At 39.0% G+C, this 15920-nt stretch overlaps 1 protein-coding gene across 2 annotated transcripts; it reads right to left on the reverse strand.

Moving 5' to 3' along the window:
- Window positions 1-7521: 7521 nt before the first annotated feature.
- On the reverse strand, window positions 7522-15026 carry LOC307024253 (sterile alpha motif domain-containing protein 3-like). Of its 2 annotated transcripts, XM_079658222.1 has the most exons (5): window positions 11873-15026; window positions 11243-11375; window positions 10048-10200; window positions 9627-9716; window positions 7522-9075 (listed from the first exon to the last, which is right to left on the reverse strand). In XM_079658222.1, the coding sequence occupies exons 2-5, from the start codon at window positions 11366-11368 to the stop codon at window positions 8770-8772; spliced, it is 675 nt and encodes a 224-aa protein (XP_079514348.1). In that variant the 5' UTR covers window positions 11369-11375; window positions 11873-15026; the 3' UTR covers window positions 7522-8769. The 2 variants fall into 2 exon arrangements, with proteins under 2 accessions (XP_079514348.1, XP_079514347.1); XM_079658221.1 differs by lacking the exon at window positions 11873-15026 and having other exon boundaries at window positions 10398-11375.
- Between the last annotated feature and the right edge of the window lie 894 nt (window positions 15027-15920).

Here is a 15920-nt window from a genome sequence, read left to right on the forward strand (position 1 = left end):
GACACAATAGTTTTCTGTGTGGAGGAACAACATCACTCGTAATGTATTTTCCTTCTCATAATTACAAAAATAGTCTGCTAAATGTTCTACTCTGCTACTTCTAATCTGTGGATGCTCTGTGTAAATGCAATATTCGACTCACTATCTTTTAAATAACATTCAACCTCTCGCTCCTGTGGTGACATATGTGGCTCTATGTAGCTGGATTTCAAAATACTCTAGTGCTGAAGATGCATCACCTGATGGTCTGGTCCTCTAAGCTTCCTCATTGTTGTGGATGATACCAGGCTGTCAGTGGCATTTGGTTCATGTTTGGAAATCCTGTACATCTTTGACATCTCTGGGACCCCCTGCCTCCGTCGTCATCATGGAAACTGCATGGTGGGCCGTTGTTTGGTGCATGTGGTGGGTATTTCATTTGTTGTTGTGGACAATCTCTAGCCCAATGGCCCAGCTGATTGCATATGTAGCATCCCTCGAACCGGAGAACTTTTCCTCTGCCTCTGCCTCCTCGGAAACCTCCTGGTTGTTGGTTCTCCATCTCATTCTCTGGCACTATCTGAGATTCAACTGTTTGAGATGTCTGCCCTGCATTCTCTGGTTCTTCCTGAGCTTGAATTGTTGGAGGAATCTGCCCTGCCTTCTCTGATGTAGCTGCCATTTGCCTTGCCACTGTCTTGTTTTTATTAGCTTCGGTATCTTTCTCAGCCATTTGTATCTTCAAGAGTCTTAGTTGTAATGTTTTAATTTCTTCGTCTTTTTCCCTCTGGGTTGCTTGGTATTTCATATCGTGGTAAATGAGATGTTGTCTCCATTCTTCAATGGGTATAGCGTCTAATGCCACCACATCTCCCAGGCTTGCCTGCACTGATTGGGGAAGGGCGTTAATGACCACGTTCTTCCACAGCATTACGACAGACGGTGAAACGTCATGTCGTTCTCCAGTGCAGTCCTCCCACACTCCTTCACATCTCTTCAGGAAGGCATACATGTCTTCCCCCGGTTCTTTTCTCAGGCTGTTGAGGGCATGTAAACTCCGTGTTGTTGGGTAGATTTGACGAATGGCAGCCCAATACCTCGACCTGACTTTGTTGAAGAAAATGTAATCTGGAGAGTCAGTGCATTTGGCCTTGGAATCCACTGCTCTTGCCTCTAGTCTTCCTTCTATCCGTCCAAGCAGTGCCCTCATGTCTCCCAAGCACAGGTGGTCTTGGACTGTGTATTTCTCCAGATCCTTCACCCACTTCTGACCTCCTTGTGTAAGTGGAGGTAGTTTTGCCGCTAATGCTTCCATGTCTCTGTGAGTCCATGATTGGTATTTCAATCCTCCTTCTCCAGCCGCTATCACCGGTAGCGTGAGTGTTGAGCAGTTCTTGAGTCTTCCAGCTTCAGTTACGGTTGTGGTGTCTGGAGAACCTCCGCCTTCTCTTCTCTTGAGTTGTGCTTCCATACTTTTGCTGAGGTCTTCCATCTTTCTGTTGAGCTCCTCTTCCATTCTTATGCCTAGTTCTTCCAATCTTCTGTTGAGCTCACCAGATAGGAGTCTTACCTCATACTCCAAGTCTTTGACACGTGTAGCTGTGGGGAGACCTTCCAACTCCAATACTCCTCCTAAAACACCTAGAGTTGGAGCTTGTATTGGGGGTTGAAAGAAACTGTATACTTCTGTCATGTAGGGAGGAGGCGCATCTGTCCGCCTTGGAAGGAGCTTTGAAGGTTGGATTACTGGAGTTTCTTCTGTCTTTTCTTTCTTATCTTCCTTTGCTGTGAGCTCTGCTCCTTGAGCCACATACATGCTGTTCGTTGATTCTTGGCTGACATATTTTAGATGGAGTACCAGACTTGTAACTCTAGATTTTATTTTTTCAGCTCTGTTCATAGCAATGTTTTCAGGTCCATACCAAGAGTGTTGTCCGGCTTTGATCCATGCTTTTTCCTGTTTTAGGTATTCAGCATTCTCATGTTCAACTACAGCTTTTCTATGGGCTTTCGTTGGTCCAGGCTGATCATCTGCTGGAAACAGTCCTCTCGTTTGCCACTGTTCCAACAGTTTCTCCATGTGGTTCCATGTCTTTTGTCTAAGATTTGGAACTGTTATAGCATCTGATCTGATTTTTATCCTTCCCTTGTTATCTGCTGTTGAGCCTGGCTCTGCGTCTAGTCTCAACTTCGTTTGTTTTGGTGACATGTTCTCTAATTATTTATTAACTTATCAAAGATGAAGCAATAATCTTCTGACTAGCACCTTCGTTGCTGTTCGTCCGAACTTTAAATCTTTTTTTTTTTTTTTTTTTTTTAAGTTGCTCAAGGTTTTATAAAAAAAAATTGTAAGTTATAGATTTTTTTTTTTAGGTAAGATATTAATAAAGTTAATGATATTAAAATTATGCAAATTTAAAATATGAAATGTTAAAATAAAGTTGTACCGTGTATGGTTTTGACTTTGAAATATGAATCTGGTTCAAATCCAAATCTCCTGTGTACAGTGCATACCGAAATGTATGAAATTATGCTAATGTCACTACTTGTGTTAGCTTCAATAAATTGGTGTTTGAAAAAGTATTATGTAAAGTTTTTTCTCTTATAATTAGAAACCACTTGCAATTCTATCTTGGCGATCAAGCATGTGTTTATTTATAACACTTAAAATTAGGGATGCACCGAATATTCGGCCGCCGAAAATTATCGGCCGAAAATGGTTAAAAAGGCCCTTTCGGCTTTCGGCCGAAAGGGTTTCAGCACCGAAAAAATATCACCGAATGTCAGAGAACAGGGTTACGTTGGTAAGCTAACGTGTTGTTGTGATGACGTAATCAAAACGCGGCGACAAGCACGGCGCGCGACCATGCTCGAAGCTGGCTCACAGCCAACTTGTCTGCCGCTTGGATATATTTAAAAATATCAGAGAAAGAGGCGCGGATTGCGATTTGTAAAACGTGTTCAGCTGACATTTCTCGAGGGGGTGTAACTGCAAAGACTTTCACCACTAAACACCCGGACAAATATGCGGAGTAAGATCAAATCACAAGCACTGACAGCGGGAGACTGTTCAGCGCTGCCTCTCATGTGCTTGATGAGAAGAGGAACAGACTTATGGCTGATAAATCAGAGAAACTACTGTTCATTAAAAAGAACCTCCCACTATTCCTTAATAAGTAGACAAGGCTGGCTTATCATAAGCTTATCTAGTTCTACACGTCTACTCTATACCCACTTTCCTGAACAATTTTCATTGTGAAGGTGTGTTTCATTGTTATAATTCACCATCTCAGGTTATCATTAGGGGGAAATGACAGCAGCACAGTGTTCAATATTGTACTTTCGGTATCTAAATGATACAATGTTGTTTACATTGCTCATGAGGACAGACCACCTTATTTGCAGATTCTTGAAATTTTAATTTAATTTGTAATTGATTGTGGATTTTGTATCCAGTTTTCACTTTATGTATCTTTATACAATGTTTACTACTTTGCTTATGAGGACAGACAACCTTATTTACAGATTCGTGAAATTGAATTGTAATTTCATTTGTAAATAGTTACATTCATGTGGATTTATCCAGTTTGCACATTTGTATGCATGCACTTATAGGTGCATTTGTTGTTGTTGAAGGCCTGGCTGTTAAAGTCTTTATTTACACTATTTTGTTGTAGGCCTACTGGCCTAGATGTTTATACAGTTTTAAAGCACCTTGGCTTTGTTCTGAATGCACTTTGTTGTAGTTATCCTACAGAGAAAAGAAAATGCACTTGACTTGGAATGAATGTACTGTATGCATTCAAAAGTGCTGAATAAATGTTTTATGGACCCATAATAGTGATTATTATTTAAGTTAAGTTTTGCCATAATCATGTGTTTTTCCATAATCAGGTAGCTGAACAACATTGGTAAAAAATGTATACATTATATATATACATATATATATATATATATATATTTCTATTAATCATTTTCGGCCTTTCGGCATTCGGTTTTCGGCCAACTGTTTCCTATTTTCGGTATCGGTTTCGGCCAAGAATTTCCCATTCGGTGCACCCCTACTTAAAATTATACTTCACAATGTTATGGCATTTCTTCTATTTGTGTAATAATTCTGTACTACCACCAGAGTGCGCTATTTTAATTTCCAGCTTAATCCACTAGGGAATAGCTGTTGCAAAACTGACTTGTTTTTAACAAGGAGAAACTTATTTTCCTTAAAAATATCTTTAAAATAGGAAGAACATTACACTATGGTTAAACAACACAGCACATAACCGCCAAAACACATTTGCAAACAAGAATATTCACAAAACCGCCAATACACATTTACCAGCAGAAGTACTTCCAATAGTTCTAACTCTAACGAGAAGTATGATGTTCTTTAGAAGATGGAATGCCTAGCCTCAGTGTGTTAAAGCAAACAGAGTACTTCAATTAGCATTTCGTGAAATGGCGACTGCCGTGTGGTTCACTGTGAACATGAGGTCAAGACAAGATGGCAACTGGTTTTCCAACCTTTGACCTGAAGAACAAAGGGATTTGAGAAAACACCTCGTGGCTCTCACAGTGGAGTTGAAATAATGGTGGGGTGATATTTTGTCTAGTAAATTCAACACACAACACTGTAGTTTAAAATAACATTTCTATTTAGTTTACAATGATAAATGGGCCTTATACCCTTACGTCATAGCCCTCTACCCATGAACGTAAATGTTTTGACTTTAAGAGCCAGTATGGTCATCTCTTCTGTTTAAACACGGGACAAGATTATGGGACAAAATGGGACGCTATCCAAACACAATCAGAAGAATATCGTCTATCTCACGCACGAATGTCGCACTTCTCGCCGTAATCCACAACGCAATGTCTTTTTGAAAACAGAAATAAAGTAACCACTGAAAGCTTCAAACTCCTCAGGCATTTTCCTTGAAAAAGGACTTTTTTAAAACAGCCTCACACTGTTGTTAACACAAAACACTCACTCCAATAACCTTAGCTTCAAATTTTGGCTGTGTCTTTGCCTCAAGCCGGGTCTCCAATTGTTAAATATGTTCTTTATTCTCGCGTCCAGGAGAGAAGCTTTAAAATTAGACTAAATGGAGTCTCTGAGAAGATTCAAATGGGATACTTTAATTTAAAAAAGGCGCGGTAGTGTTACAGACAGAATATTGCTCAGGCAGAAAACAGCTGTGATCTGGCTCTCATGAGCAAGAGAAGAGGGCGAATCCCTCGTCTGGTGCTGCTATATATATCCTCTGCTGGCTCCTCCCCGCCAGCCGGCTCGCCTCGTCTCTAATGTCCGTTGTCACATTTAAACAGAGGATTGGTACTTTTCACATTCAATATGCTTAACCCGCCTTTTCTCCTCATATTCTCTTTCATCACTTTTCATGTAACACATTCTAACCGCTGTAATCAATACTCCAAAATATACAGAAAATACTTCACGGCTGGTTTGGTTTCCGGATGTTGTCACATGCGACTCTCGTCTGTAAACAATAATGTATTCAAATAAACTGTACTTTCATTTAATATTGTTAGAAATTAAAATCAATGTTTTGATGCTATAATGTAGCTTAAACATACCGTCAGTTTAAACGCTCTTTTATACTGAAAAACCAGAAATTCTTGTGCACAAGCAGTTAAGCTTTTATTCTGAAAGTCCTTCATCTACGGTTAGCATTTAGCATGTGGCTAATATACGATTTCCTAAAGAGGTGAATTGAGAAGCGAAATGACTTGGTGTGGTGAAAACCGAAACCTACTGATTTAACACTACAACGATAGATGTCGAGATACTACCATGTTGAATATTAAATGAAAGTACAGTTTATTTGAATACATTATTGTTTACAGACGAGAGTAGCATGTGGCAACATCCGGAATGACCGGAAACCAAACGAGCCGAGAAGTATTGTTTAGAGTATTGATTACAGCGTTTAGAATGTGTTAAATGAAAAGTGATGAAAGAGAATATGAGGAGAAACGGCGTGTTAAGCATATATTGAATGTGAAAAGAACCTATCCTCTGTTTAAATGCAATAACGGACATTGGAGACGAGGTGAGCCGGCTGGCGGGGAGGAGCCAGCAGAGGATATATATAGCAGCGCCGGAGGAGAGATCCGCTGTCTTCTTCTTGCTCAGGAGAACCAGATCACAGCTGTTTTCTGCCGGAACAATATTCTGTCTGTAACACTACCGCGCCTTTTTTAATTAAAGTATCCCATTTGAATCTTTTCAGAGACTCCATTTAGTCTCATTTTAAAGCTTCTCTCCTGGACGCGAGAATAAAGAACATATTTAACAATTGGCGAGCTAGCCCAGGATCTCGCAACACCGGGAGAGACTACAGCAGGCTGCTTGCTGGACCCGCTGGCATCCGTTCAGCACACAGAGAGCTCAAATCAACTAGGTATGGAGAAACCTGTTATATCGAATTCTTCAATAGTTAATGTAGGACAATGTTAGTTCTGTGTGTTTGACGGCGGCCAGCGGATCCTGAAAATAGCTGTGCAATTTAAGTTAAAACAAGCCTAAATTGATAAATATTGGTAGCATACCACGTGGCGTTGCTTTGTTACAGGCAGGGTGAGTTCAATTTCTTTTTTTCTATTTAACCCTGCATGCTATTCGTTTGTCTGTTAGTACATGTCGGCTAGAGGCCAATCACTATATGTGTCTTTTGTGGCGTTTTACGTTTTACGTGAATGGTTTTAGGCCATTAAGCAGTCGGGACTGCTTGAGGCAAAGACACAGCCAAAGTTTGAAGCTAAGGTTATTGGAGTGAGTGTTTTGTGTAACAACAGCGTGAGGCTGTTTTAAAAAAGTCCTATTTCAAGGAAAAGGCCTGAGTAGTTTGAAGCTCTCAGTGGTTACACCATTCTGTTTTTCAAGACATTGCGTTGTGGATTACGGCAGGAAGTGCGACATTCGTGCGTTAGATAGACGATATTCTTCTAATTGTGTTTGCTTAGCGTCCTATTTGTCCCATAAATAGCGTGTTTAAACAGAAGAGATGACCATACAGACTCTTAAAGTCAAAACATTTACGTACATGGGTACACTGTAAGACCCAACTTGTTGTTTCAACTTAAATATTTGCGTATCCATGCTGCGAAAGAATTTTACGTCAAGACAACAAAGACAATTGAGTTAACTCAAATAAATATTGCTATTGGACTCAACTCCAACTTTAGTTTGTCTAACTTGATAGCTTTAGTTGATATAACTTGATAACTTTAGTTAATTTAACTTCAGCACTTGATACCTTTAGTTGATATAACTTGATAACTTAAGTTGATATAACTTCACTAATTGATAGCTTTAGTTGATATAACTTGATAACTTCAGTTGATATAACTTGATACCTTTAGTTGATATAACTTGATAACTTCAGTTGATATAACTTAACCTTAAGTCAATACTACTTTAGTTTTTGGTTGATTTAACTGCAATGCTAATGAGTTTATCTGCTTAAATGTAATGCAGTTTTCACCCCAGACATCTAATACAATTTAACAACAAATACTGCCCAATATGTTTCTTGTTTTATTGAAGATACAACTTTATGAACCAAAAACACTGAGATCCAACTCAAGCATCTTTAATAAAAACAGATGAGTCTCAATAAAAACAATTTTGGGAACAAGAATAATGCATCAGAAGACAATCATCCAACAATCCAACCATCCAACGATCCAATCCAACAAAAGTAAAAATAAATCTCCATGAATTCAAGGCTTCATGGGGTGTGTAACTGATAGAAAATAAGTCCCTTTTTTGGGTGAACTACTTCTTTAAGACAGTACCAACACATGATGTCATCAAAATGGAACATTTGTACCAGAAAGCTTTTTTTAATAGCCTTGCCTTGTTCTTTCTTACCATCTCACTGTGGGCAGTTAATCATACTACCATAATACTTGATGTGTTATCTATTATTTAATGCATCCTATTTAGGCAATCATCAATACTAATATTTTGCATTGCAAGTTATAGAAATTTAAGTCGACATTTAAGTTTTCATTTTGATGACATCTTAAACAAACGTGTTGGCATTCAACAATGTGCAGCCAGTTACAAATAGAGCAATTAACTAAAGAATAAAAAAAATGCATCAAAACATGTGCAATTCTAAATAATGCATCGCAAATAAGATTAAGTAAACACTGAAGTTTCACACAGTGTGGATAAAACCTCAGTGCAACAAATCCACACTGTCAGTGTTACTGTCCCCCAAATAAATACACACCGTGTGTGTTACTGTCCCCCCCAAATAAATACACACCGTGTGTGTTACTGTGTCCCCCAAATAAATCCACACCGTGTGTTATGTGTCCCAAATACACTGTGTGTTACTGTGTTCCAAATACACTGTGTCGCTATACCCAAAATCCACAGTGTAAATATCCCAACAAATCCACAGTGTGTGCCCTTCCAAAGTGGCATGTAAACCTGCACAAGTCATTAAATTGTCAAATGCAGTACACAATCTACAGGATATCTAACCAAAATAACAAAATATAGAGTCCATTTCTCATACCAAGTTCACATTTTGTTTGTTCAGTTGAACTTGCATTTTCTACTTGAGTATCAATATTTACACTCTGCCTTAAGCTTACACGGGCTTCCTCAAGAGTCTGTATCTCAAGCGATGTAACAATACAGAATATTGCTGTGTGCAGTTCTCCAACAATCAAACTTAAATGGGAGTCCATTTCTCAGTCCATGACTCCTCCAATGTCCATCAAGTTCAGGGTCAATGCTTAAACTCTGCTTTAAGCTTACATGGTCTTCCTCAAGAGTTTGTTTCTCAAGCCATGAACCAAAGCAGTGCAATGGCCTCCACCAATGTCCATGAGCACCTTCTGAATGACTTCAAATGTGTACCTTATGCCTTTGGGATAGTCGATGTTGAGTGCGTAGAGCAGACCCATCAGCAGTGACACAGCTGTTGGAAAATCACTGACTGATGGAAAGATGATTTCTTCCTCGATGACCACTGCGAAACTGACAGTATCATCCCCGTCTGCCACTATGAGGATGCCCAGCATCATTCCTCTTGTCATGTCCTCCTCAGCATCTGTGGCCTAAACAAAGTGGAAAACGTGATAAAATAAACCTTTATTGATTCTGTTGCCACAACAGCATTAAGCATGAAACACACCAGTGGTTCCTAAACTTTTTATCTTAAGACACACTCCCGGGGACCCAAACTAATGAAAGTAGCTGACCTACAATCTCACAACACTTCACAAAAAAAAAAAAAAAAAAGAGTATGAGCTGTTGAGTACTTAAAAACCTAATTTTTTAAGGGCTTTATTAAAAAAAAAAAAAAAAAATCCCACCCAGTGTGAAATGAGCGGTGCTTTCGATGAGTTCATTTATACTCCTAAGCTTGGACACTGCCATCGAGGCCATGCTGGTACGGACATACACACAAAGCCACATGTTGGAGCGGTTAGCGCTCAAAAATGAAGTAAATATTTTGAGGAAAATTGGAAACAAAGAAAGGGCCTTTTACTCATGATTGGTCCCAACCCACTGTTTAGGTCCTAAAATACAGGATACGTACAAGTAAGGGTAAGAATGGGGGCCTGATCTGCACTGACGGAAAATATAAATATAAAATAAAATATACCTGAACTTTCTTGTAAAAGTTGGACGAAACCTCTTTGAGGTAGTGGGGGATCCCCATCAACACAACGGTCCTTTTCCATTGGTTGGAACACTAAAAATAATAGACAATACACAACCAATGGAACAGCTTCAGTCAGATAACATCAGAATAGAGTATTTAACAGTAAATAAATGATAAGTGTGTGTGTGAGTGAGAGCTGCAGACAAAATTGGAAAACTATAAAATTGAAGCTGATAAAGCGGTTCTTTCTCCTAATTGGATGACACCATTGACCCGTGTGAAAGTACATTTGCTGTTTATAAAGAGCTGGAGAGACAGGGACTGGGAGAAGCCTGTTACTGAACCAACACTATAGTAACATTTACTATAAGAACTTTTTTTAACAGAAAAACAGTGTAAAATATCACGTAAGCATACTTACATCACTATCCAGTGTTGTCAACAGCTTCTTCAGCTCCACCACACCAGGCTTGGCTTTGTAGATATCAATGAACCTCTGCAGATACTTGTCAAGACCAGCGAAGAGGCAGCCTTTCAGGTCAACAGTGGTGAGGCGAGCAAACTCTGCTTCAATCTAGTAGGCATAAAAGAAGCAAAGAACAAGCCGAGGGATTGGCTGTAAATTCAATATCACTGATATACTGTATGTATATAACTGTATAATCTTCATGACAGCAGACATTAGCCATTGTGTACAACATATCTTTCTATTCTTAATCAGCCTCCAATCTGATCTTCCTCAATCACATTTGAAATAGAGAAGTACTTTACCTGACGTTCAGAGAACAGTGCTGGCCATTTATCTTTGATGTCAGCCACAGGTGGCTCATCCTCTAAGATTTCCTTTCTCCGCAAAGAGAAGGTGCTGGTCATCATCGCTTGAATTTGCTTCCAATCAACCTTCCTCTTCTTCATTTCTGTGAGCATTGCTGTCCTTTCTTCGTCAAGGGAGTGTTTTGTTTTTCCTTCCGGGATGTCTGGCAAGAAGTTGACTTCTGATTTTCTAGCCCTCTTAAGAGTTCTTTTCCCAGATGTGCTGGATGACCGTGAGTTGAGTGAGTTGATCTTGAGCTCTGGGCATCCAGCCTCTCGGAGCTTTTGTCTGAAGTTACCCATTTTAAACTTTAAACTAAACGTCCAACAGTGCCATCCAGCGACACACCCTGGTTCCCTCAGACATGGATGTTTTTTGATGAGCGCTTGCGCCACCAAAGCATATTCCTCATGTTGTGGGTATGGGCTATAGGCATAAACCGCTTCTGCTATTTTTTCCAAAATGTCTGATTTCATGCATTTGGAGATATCAAGAAGGGTTCCATCCTTCTGGAAGGCTTCATTTCCTTCCCTTAACCTTAGCTCTGTATCAAACGCAAAAGTAGGGATCTGAAATGACTGAGGCAGGTGGACTGGACTCGACTGGGGCTCGACTCAGGGGTTGTGGTTAAGCTTGCAGTGTCCAACGTTGAGTCTGTATGATAATAAAGTTCTTCTGTATGAACTTGGAGTTCTTCAAGAGGATGACTGTACACTTTTAAAGTCACTTTATCTTTAGGGAGATCTGACATGTTACTCAAGTTGCAAAGCTCGTTATTGAACATTGGATCTTGAAATTGTACCCTCAAAACTCCTTCCAATCCAAGCTTGTTTTTGAGGATCAAGTGCAGGTCATCAACCGTGTCGGGCATGTTCTCAATGGTGACCCTCCGAATGTCCTCTTCGGTTAGGATGACACGCAGCAACATGGTGAATCTAAAAAGAACAAAACAAATATACATTTTCTTATAAACAAGGCAAAGTAATGATCACATGTCATAGTAGAACCCCGACCTAGTAAGTAATTTAACCACATGAGGCCTATATCCCAATATTGGGAACATTCTGTGTAAATTACAGATCTACAAGCTCACTATGTCTGACATGTTGTGAGCTTGTAGATCTGCTATTTTCGGTGAAGAGATTTAGTGTAGATGGGAAAAGGACGGGGCTTCAGTCAACTAAGTATGGGGTTTTGCTGTAGGAGAGTGCAATGCAAGGCGTTGTGGCCTTGCCGTAGACTATCAATTTAAGATTTTTTTTAAACCCTGTTAAGATGTAAAGAAGGTTATTTTTTATTATTTAAAAACAATGGTAGTAAAATAATGAACTATATAAAAGTATAGAACATAAGGTAGAGTTGTTAATGAAACTAAGGCCTATAAGACAATTATTATTACTTAAATTATCCTGAAAATAAGCAAAAGGATTACCTCAGTGTAGCAGGAATGCCTTGGGAGAAATCAGGAGTCTGCCTTGCACCACGTAGGCTGTCAGGGGGACGTAGTGGTTCAGCTCTGCAGGGTCGACTACAACCAGTTGGGAATCCTCAGCACTGCAAACTTCATAACATCTATAGTGGTCCAGGTAACAACCAGAGAAAGGTTGAAGAACAACGAATGCCTTGTTGTCCACTATCACAATGTACAGGACTTGGCAGAAATCAGGGAGTCCACTTGTGCTTCCAAATGATACAAATATTCCCTTTACATATTTTGTTCCATGTATTAAGGCTGTTGTGGCAAGTGATATAGTGGTCAGATGACTGAATTTGTGCTGAATAGCTAGTTTGACTGGGAGGGGCACATTTTCAAGGGAATTGTGTGTTGTCCTCTCTACTTCTACTGCTGGCTTGAACAGGCAAGGCATGTCAAAATGGTATGCCAACATAAGCTGGTGTCTGTTGGCCAGAGACAACACAATGTTCTTGAAGTTATTAATATCACGAACAGCTTTCTTGAAAAAACTGTGTTTTGCTTCGAAGCGAAATGTCCAGAAGTCAACCACAGGTCCAAAGCAACGAATCAGATGGGGATAATGCTCTAGAAAATGATGTTTGGGTTTGAGTTTCACATCAGGAAATACATCTGTTAAAAGTTTCCTATGTTCAAAGATCTTTGCTTCTAGGTAACAGATGCTTTCATCTGTAAAAGCGGACGATGCCAAGATTTCAACAATGTCTTTCAGTTCCAGAATCAGAGACCATGCATCATCATTTTCAGGGACATCATCACCAATAATTAATGGCAACAACCTTAACAGAGTCCAATTCTCGTGGCCATTTCCTCCTATGGTTCCAGACAAATGAAAATTTACAGAAATTTTTTGAGGACAATTGGTTTTGTCAGAGTACTTATAAGGGAAGTACTGTATGGCAGTATTTAAATTATCTAATGTGAAATATTTCCTGTCAATGAATTTTTTCAAACACAAACACAGCTCAAAGGGTACAATGCCTTCAAATAGGTCGTGCAAAAAGTCAGGTGGAAACCCTGTTATACAATGAAAGTATTGTAGTTCATTTAGAACACATTCACGTTTTACACCATTTACACTTTTCAAATTTGTGTTTTCTTTAAGCTCAGACAGGTTCAGGTTATGTGACTCTATCGTTCTCAATACAAATGACCCACTTCTTACAGAACAAGTTTGAATATCTTTTCGACTTGCAAGGCAAAATCTGCAAAACTTGTCCACATTAAAGGACTCCTGAAAGCCAGCAAATGAATGTGCCCCCAAATTATCTGATGAAATGTATAGCACTGTGCCTCTGACACTGGTTCCTAACCTGTCGATGTAAATTCCTTCCTTTTCAAGCAACTGTAGGTCTCTCAGCAGTGGTTGAACAATTGGACCATAACCAAATGTTTTAATATCTTGACTTTTGCATAGGGCAGCCAGATATATAGTAGACAATGATGATCTGTCTCTTACAGGCAAATTGCCAATTATCCAATAGATTGCACACAGCTTATGTTTCTTTCTTGAGGTGCCTAAAGGGTTACAGATCTCAAAGTCATCAATATACAAGCCCAAAGAAATACTTAGATCTTCACCATTAACAAGTGGATTTTCTTTACAGTACGATGCATCAAAAAAAGACTTATACTGGCCAGATGGTGATTTTCGGTTTTCTTCCAAAACTCTGTCAATTACATCACCCCTATTCAATAACGCTTGAAGAACACGCAAGATTGGCACATAAACAAATGTTTTTTTTGATGAAAAATCTAAAACATATTCAACTGGGTTGATTAAACTGAAGTTTTCTTTGAAAAAAGATGACCTCCTTTTGTCAGTTGACAAAGACCCACCCTCTGAAAGACAGCTAAAATGATTTGCCTGGCACAAGGTATCCTTTACTAAATTTATAGTGTTTTCATCAATGGTACATCCATTCTGCCTTAATGCTTTATCAAGAGTATTTTTGTTTACCTCACTCAATAAAACACCAATATCCCTAAATTCTGTAACTATTTGCTGAACTGCAGTCTTTGAGACATGTAAAACAGTTTCCAATCGCAGAAGTAAAGACGCAAGTCTTGCTTGAACTTTATCAGAGGTATCCTCCTGCTCATTTACAATCTCATCCTCAGAACATTCTGCATCACTGACATCTGAAACCACTTGATCAGCCACAAGTTCCACGCCTAAATGTGTTTGAGTAATAAGCTCAGATTTCAAGTCTTGTAGTGTGGCATTGTTGTGAAAACGACTTTTATGCGAAGTAAAGGTAGTGTAATTTCTTGTTTCGTGAGAACAGTGATTAAAAGGGCAGGTAACTGTCTCTTTGTTTCTAAGATGTTTCCCAAGATGACCAAAGTACTGTTTTATAGTCACTGGATAATTGAAGTCACACAATTGACAGTTAATTTTAAGGTTTAACCCTCCAACAGGTCCATGATGTGAAAGTCCATGTTCTCTTAAATGCTTATTAAGGGATTCCTGTGATCGGAAAACTAGCGGACAGTCACTGTAGATACAGGGCAAAGGGCAATTTCTTCCATGATGTCCATGAATGGCTCTATAATGTTCAATTATTCTTTTGCGATTTCCTGAGTAATAGGTACAAAACTTACAAATCCACCGCATTCACGTTTGGATCTTGATCATGTACACCTGGAAAAAGAAAAGTAAGAAAGAATTAGGACAGAGATATTACATGGTAGTTTAATAAGCATGTTATATTTTCCTCAAAGCTATATATATTAGTGCTGTCAAACGATTAAAATATTTAATCGCGATTAATCGCATGAACGTCATAGTTAACTCACAATTAATCGCAATTAATCACACAATTTTATCTATTCTAAATGTCCCTTGATTTATTTTTGTCCCATTATTTTTTTTCATTTTAATGCTCTTATGAACATGGAAAAGTGGATTGGCTTGCTTTATGCACATGTTTCTTTTATTAGAAGCAACATGCAAACAGGGCAGTACAAAATACAATTATAAAGTTAAACCATGGCTTAATATTTCCTTTTTCTAAAGTTTGCTGTGAACATAGCAGTCAGAAAACGTATTTCAGAAACAATGAACAGTAACAGTTAGGTAACCAATAAAACTGAAAGCTGAAAGCAAAGAAGTTGTAGGCTTACCTTTACAGGTAAGCCTACAACTTCTTTGCTTTCAGCCAGCTACTCAAACAGACAAGCCTGTTGACATTTTCAGACAACAGTGAAGCTCGCTTCTTTTGCACAACATGCCCAGACACTGAAAACAACCTCTCAGAAGGTAGTGATGTTGCCGGTGCTGCTAAGTACTTGCGTGCAAGGCGGGCCATTTCTCTGAATCTTTTTATCATCCATTTCGTCGTATAGCGCTCGCCACTCACTCGAACCGTAACGTTAGCCTACTACTATTGGCCGGCTGCCAAACGGCGTGCCTATTGTCTTGTTTCCAGTCTAGCTAGATCCGGTGTGGTGTTGTAGTTTTTCTAACGTTACTAGTTGTTGCAACCAATTGCAACAGCATGTGAAAAAAACTACACACACAAATATATGTGTATATATATATATGTGTATAATAAGTAAAAATTAAACGCATCCTATTAACTGTTGTCCGAAAAATTCTCCACCATGGTTTACTCATAGCCTATTTAGTGCACGTGCAACTCATTTTAACTATAGCAATTAAAAGTTTGAAGAACACAATTTTTTAATGAAATAAAAAAGACATTCTCAATACGCACACCAAACTGGGCAGGGGGTAATTTAAATTAAAAAGTCTGGGAAACAAACTAATCAACAAGTCAAACAGGAGGGAATGGCTGCGCTGTTTGCTAGCAGCTAGCTAACTCGGGCTGCTAAGCTGCTGTTAGCTATTCCCACTGTGAATTTCACCAAAAGTTTTGCTGTTCCGTTTTCAATAAACGGGCAACACGGACGACAAACTAATCAACAAGTCAAACAGGAGGGAATGGCTGCGCTGTTTGCTAGCAGCTAGCTAACTCGGGCTGCTAAGCTGCTGTTAGCTATT

This window comes from Notothenia rossii (genome assembly GCF_949606895.1).
Source record: "Notothenia rossii genome assembly, chromosome: 11".
Classification (NCBI taxonomy): domain Eukaryota; kingdom Metazoa; phylum Chordata; class Actinopteri; order Perciformes; family Nototheniidae; genus Notothenia; species Notothenia rossii.